This window comes from Cyprinodon variegatus, unplaced genomic scaffold (genome assembly GCF_000732505.1).
Source record: "Cyprinodon variegatus isolate N-32 unplaced genomic scaffold, C_variegatus-1.0 Scaffold316, whole genome shotgun sequence".
NCBI classification, from domain to species: Eukaryota; Metazoa; Chordata; class Actinopteri; order Cyprinodontiformes; family Cyprinodontidae; genus Cyprinodon; species Cyprinodon variegatus.
This window is the reverse complement of record NW_015150769.1, coordinates 855,036-860,476: the sequence shown is the minus strand read 5'-3', so window position 1 is coordinate 860,476 and position 5,441 is coordinate 855,036. Positions and strand designations below refer to the sequence as shown.

The 5,441-nt window shown below is 40.5% G+C and overlaps 1 protein-coding gene across 4 annotated transcripts in view; it reads right to left on the bottom strand.

Annotated features, from left to right (window-relative positions):
• LOC107090928 (gastrula zinc finger protein XlCGF52.1-like) overlaps nt 1-1,306 on the bottom strand; it is a 34,643-nt gene extending 33,337 nt beyond the window's left edge. For 2 of the 4 annotated variants that reach the window (XM_015384573.1, XM_015384576.1), the window contains exon 1: nt 342-442. Coding sequence is in view for 2 of the 4 variants with exons in the window: in XM_015384574.1 (XP_015240060.1) it covers nt 342-459 (118 nt within the window). In the remaining 2 variants the exon portion in view is untranslated. The other 2 variants (XM_015384574.1, XM_015384575.1) reach the window with 2 other exon arrangements.
• Nucleotides 1,307-5,441: the final 4,135 nt, after the last annotated feature.

The following is a 5,441-nucleotide window of genomic DNA, read 5'->3' as shown; positions in this document are numbered from 1 at the left end:
AACTGAGCTCCAACTGGACAGATTCTCTCTGTTCTGCTGCAGCTCTTACTGCATGGTGTCATAAATGTGTAAACAAGGAGCCAGTTTGGAGAAAATCAGGAGTAAAAAGTATAAATATGGGTTCATATGTAGGTTGGAAAAGTTTAAAGTCCTCAGAAGAATGTGCGCCCATGTAAAGTAGAGATAGTTAAGTAGAGTTAGTGAGTAAAGATACTGAGGATCTCTGAATGTATCCAGATGTTGGTCTGACTGGTCAGTGAGGCGCATGGATCATAGATCTATGATCTATAGACCATTAAATGTTTGTGTTTGGCTGTTATTATTTTTCTGTGGCGTCTTACTGAGATCTTTGCTGTCTTCCGTCTGCTCCAGCTGTGAGGTGGAGGCTGCAGGTTCAGGGGTCACCAACCCGACTCCTCCTCCAGGATCTTCAGCTTCGACCTTCATCATCTCAGGCATCTTCGCTCCACGTGAGGTTTCCCTTTAATAAAATTAGGGGTACCTTTTTTTTAATTATTATTATTCTAACCATCATATAAAACAGAGATTTTATCTGCATCAGGTGTATATAAAGCTGAAAAACCTGGAGAAGCCGACTCAGGTTGCTTCCATATTTATAGAAAAGACATAAGAACAAAACAAGAACACAAAGAAAAATAAACACATTAGGGGTGTCTCATCTACGAGGATTAGGATCACTGGGAAAAAATATATTAACTGAATTCAGACTTTTTTTCTCAAAGTCTGACTTTAATGTCAGAATTGTGGATCTTGATATAGATTGGCACCATGAAGGCTGAGATGTGGAGCATTAAATATTTGGGAGAAAAGCTTTAATCATTTTTTTTTTTTATTCACTTGTAGTTATTCTCAGGTTATTCTCAGAGTGACAGCTTTCAGTCAAAGGTTTGGTTTCTCTCTCTAATCTCTCTGACCTCAGATGGACAATGATGTCCACTGACCGTCTATAAACACCATCACATTTAACTGACCGTGAGAAGCTAAAACAAGCTTTCAACATTTTAAACGTTGAAAAGCTTCTTTAGCTAAAGCTAACCAAGATGAACATTTCAGTTGGAGCTAAATAATCCCAGCGGTTCTAAACAAACAGGAAAAAGCGATATTCCCTAAAGAGCAGAGAATGGAGACATCAGAGGGTTTTACTTTATGCTATCTGCAGCTAGCATGTCAGGCTAACGCTGCTTCCTGAATGAGACCCAGAACCCAACCTGAGGAAAAACACCAGAGAGGCACAAAGATAGAAACACAATACCAGACACGCTTCTTGTTGTTTCTCCTCCTCCTCTTCTTCTTCTTTTAATGGCGGCTGGCAGGCGACTTATTGATGCGAATTACCGCCACCTACTGGGCTGGAGTGCGGATCGGGACGCTATTTATATATATATAAAGTCTTCCATATGAAGGACCAACTCTGCCATATTTAAAAATAAATACAGAAATAACAAAAAGTGAGACATAAATGTATATAACTCTTAATTACCTTCTTTATTTATTTGCCTTTGTAATATTTACCTTATTTATTTTTCTGTCCTTTATAATCTTCAACTTTATTTTTTAATTACTTATATTTTTAAGTAGGGGCGGATCTAGGAAAATATTTATGGGGTGGTGAGAGGGGGGGCAGGAATTTTTGAAGGGTGGCAACATATGGCTGTTGTTTATTCTTTATTTAATCACAGTTATAACAGTTTGTACAGTACGTGTTTCATGTGGAACAGTTCATATTAGGAATATATCATGTGATCTTACTGAATAGGAGATAAAAGTATAATAACATGACTTCAGGTGGGGCATTATCACAGGACAGGGATCTACTGCTGGGGTGGCAGCCAATAAATCTCTCTCTCTCTCTCTCTCTCTCTCTCTCTCTCTCTCTCTCTCTCTCTATATATATATATATATATATATATATATATATATATATATATATATATATATATATATATATATTTTCTATCAAAGAACTCTGAAGGTTAGCGCCTGATTTCAGGTCCTCAGATAAGGACCGGATGCTGATCGCTGAAGGAGCCAATAATTACACTGAATTAGATGTTTATTTACTTTATTATGTGTATATTTGATTTATTTTTCTTCTAGATGAACCAAAATGATAACTTTGAGACCAATTACCCCTTTGACTCATCAAATGAAACAGAGAAAGATATTCTGGAAAGCTTTAAGGATTATTTTTAGAATACTAAATGTTACATTAAAGTGTTGATGACACAATTTTCAAAGTTTCTAGTATTTTTTTGTAGACCAAAACATTAATATCAAGAAACAGGTTTTATCAAAAAAACCTCTGGCATTCAGAGAGCTGCAGCACCGCTCAGTGACTGAGAGAGAAAACAGGAGAGAAGTTTGCAGGAGAAGCTGGAACAGCTGCAGAAGTTTTCATGGATTTAGAAACAGTTTTTCCTTCACATTCTGTTTCAGCTTTTTGCTTCAGCCACCATAAAGATGGCGCCTGCTTTTCTAACTTTCCTAAGGATCCTAAACTGCTTTCAAAGTGACTGAAGCAAAATTAGATCAGGAGAACTTGGAACGCTCCAAAAGCATTTTCTTGTCAAAATGTTCCAAACACTGCTGTGCCGCCATCTTTACTTTTGTATAAAGACCCAGATGGACACACATAGACCTTCTTTAAATATTGTTCTCTTATTTCTCCTCTATTCCTATCCATCCGAGTAGAATGGAAATGTTTCATTTTGTTGTCATAAAAAAGAATGAATGAGTGAATGAATGAATTAATGACTTTATTTCAGACAACCATGTAAAATTGTAAAACTACCAAATGCAAACATTATCTATAACCAAGAAAGTATATACTGTAATTTTGTGCTATTGTTTGAGGGAGGAACAAAGAGGTGTAACGTTTTTAACCATCACCCTTCACCTTACTACGGTCCTTAACACCAAAGATCTTCCTGGTTCCCATTTAACTTAAGAGTCCATACTACACAAAAACCAGTAAGTGAGGAAATAAATTAATCAGATGATGCACATATAGACATACATATTCCCATTCACAACTTCAAGCCTGCAATTATTATCCACAGCCCAAGCAATCAGAACCAGTGCAAAAACACCTTTATCCCTGTTCACAATGAGTACCTGCTGCTCAGAAAGGCCTCAAACATTAACGGCCTTTTTCACCTGTCTGTTTCCCTCATTAGAGTTAGCTGCTTAGTTGAACTGGATTTGCTTTGTAAGCCTGCAGGAAGAGGTGCTGCATTCAGAGCCACTGGATGCGCCATCGCTGATAACTTTTTGAACCCCAAAGACTTCGGACCTTTGGAAGACACCTCTTCCATCCTTTTTGCACTTTGACGCCTCAACCTTCAGGATTGCCTGAGACCCTGAGAGCTGGTTTAGTCCAGTATCACCCTGAGCTAGGCTAACCTGGTTCCCATTCACGGCTCCTGCAGGGAGCATGCCTTTAATAAACATATTCTGAGAAGTAAAGACCAGGTTTTCATTGGTCCCCATGCTGTCCATCAGCACCATCTCTGGGCTCTGGGTTTGAGCTCTGTGCATCACTGTCTGACCTTGAACAGTAGCTACCTGGGATGACCCGATGTTAGTGCCGGTAACCATGAACATGACATTCTGAGGGGGCTGCTGAACAACATAGTGCACGGGCTGAATCACAGGTATGGCTGTAGAGTAGACAGGCTGCTGTTGCTTTAAAACTAGCATCCTGTTCTGATGTTCCATCCCTGCTTGTACTGAGTGCATCTCTTCCCTCACTGTGGCCTTGCTCTCCCTTATCTCACTATGCTCTGTTATTTCACTGGCTACAGTCTGCTGCACTTTGGATGAAGAGGACATCGCTTGGCTTGTCAACAAATCTCCCTCTGACATTTGAATTCTGCCTGAAGAATAGTCAGATAGGGGAGTATCCAATCTCGTTATCTCAGTTTGAGTTTTTTTGGCTCCACATATTTCAGCAAGTGTTTTAAATTTGATCCCAAGATCATCCAAGAACTGCATATCGTTGTCTAATGCGAGAGAACTGCAGCAGCCCACAGAGCCAGCAACGGAACCCTCGCCTTCATAGCCATACGCATGCGGGCCGTCCTCTTCTACCCCAAGGAGCTCATTTCCCCTGGTTTTCTGTTGGTAAAATAAGAAATCATCAGTTATTTTAATATTTGCATGAAACAAAAAGAAAAATCATCAACTTGAAATTCCATAATTACAAAATGTTCTTGAATTATGAACATTGTTCTGAGATTATTAAACACATAGAGAGAGGCAGCCATGTTCACCTCTCCAAACCCTGGAGGGGGTCAGAACTGCCGCTACATGCGGCTCTTTAGCGCCCCCCCCCCCCTTGCGGCTCCCTTTCAAAAATTTATGAAAATAGATTTTTTTGTTTGTGTATTTTAATATGGTGTGCAGGAGGTCAAACAAATATTCACTCTATTTTCCAACGTTGTAAAAATCTATATAATAAATAAATGTAAACATTTCTGTCAATGAAAATTTGCATCCTAGCCGTTTATATACTTCAGTTGTATTTACAACTTATAGTTTGGGAGCTGAACTGTCTTTAATTCACATGTGGAATTTGCTGATCAGTCCCTCAGTGCTTAAGGGGTTAATAAGCCCCGGTAAGCGTCAGTAGACCCCTCTGCCTATCTAATATTTTCACGATGTTCGTTATTAGAATCTACTCGCCAACAAGGCGCGTGATGCATGTTTTCTCTACAAACATTCTTCATTTAACTCTATCAAAAGTTCTGATTTGCTTGTGCAGAGACAGGGTGCACTGCTGATCTTAGAAAGATGATTGCAAAGATGTAATTGTTGGGATCCTGAGGTTTGCCCACCAGAGGGCGCCGAGGATTCCTTCCTGGGGATTTTTTGTTACTGTTGGGATCTGGGGTTCTGTCTACCTTTTCTCCACCAGAGGGCGTAATGGATCTCCTGAAGCTGGTGCTGACTTCACCAGCTGTTCTTCATCTGCTCATCAGGAGACCAGCATTTAAGTGGGCTGAGGACCACACTCCGGTGCCAGAGTGTTAGTCAGTCTCGGTACAGCAAACCCTGAGCCAACCTGTCCTTCTAATCCTTCGACTTCGAAATCTGAACCTGATCTTTTTGTCTTCTCTGTTTCCCAGGTTGAACCTGCCAGAAACCAGAAACCCCTGGAGAATTCCTCTGTTGGAGATCTGTCTGTCTGACCTCAGAAGAACCCTGGAGAACCAAACCTGCCAAAGATCTGCTAGCCTGCCCCCTGAAGAATCAGGAAGAGAAACTCAAACCTGGTGATCTGTAGTCTCTAAACCAAGCTCAGCCTCCACCAAGTTCACAGCCTGCCCCCACCCTGTGAACCCTCCTGGTTCCCTCTGCTGCCCCTCTGCTCAACCTCCTGAACTGTAAACCCAGTCGTGACCAGCTCTGGACCTGATTAC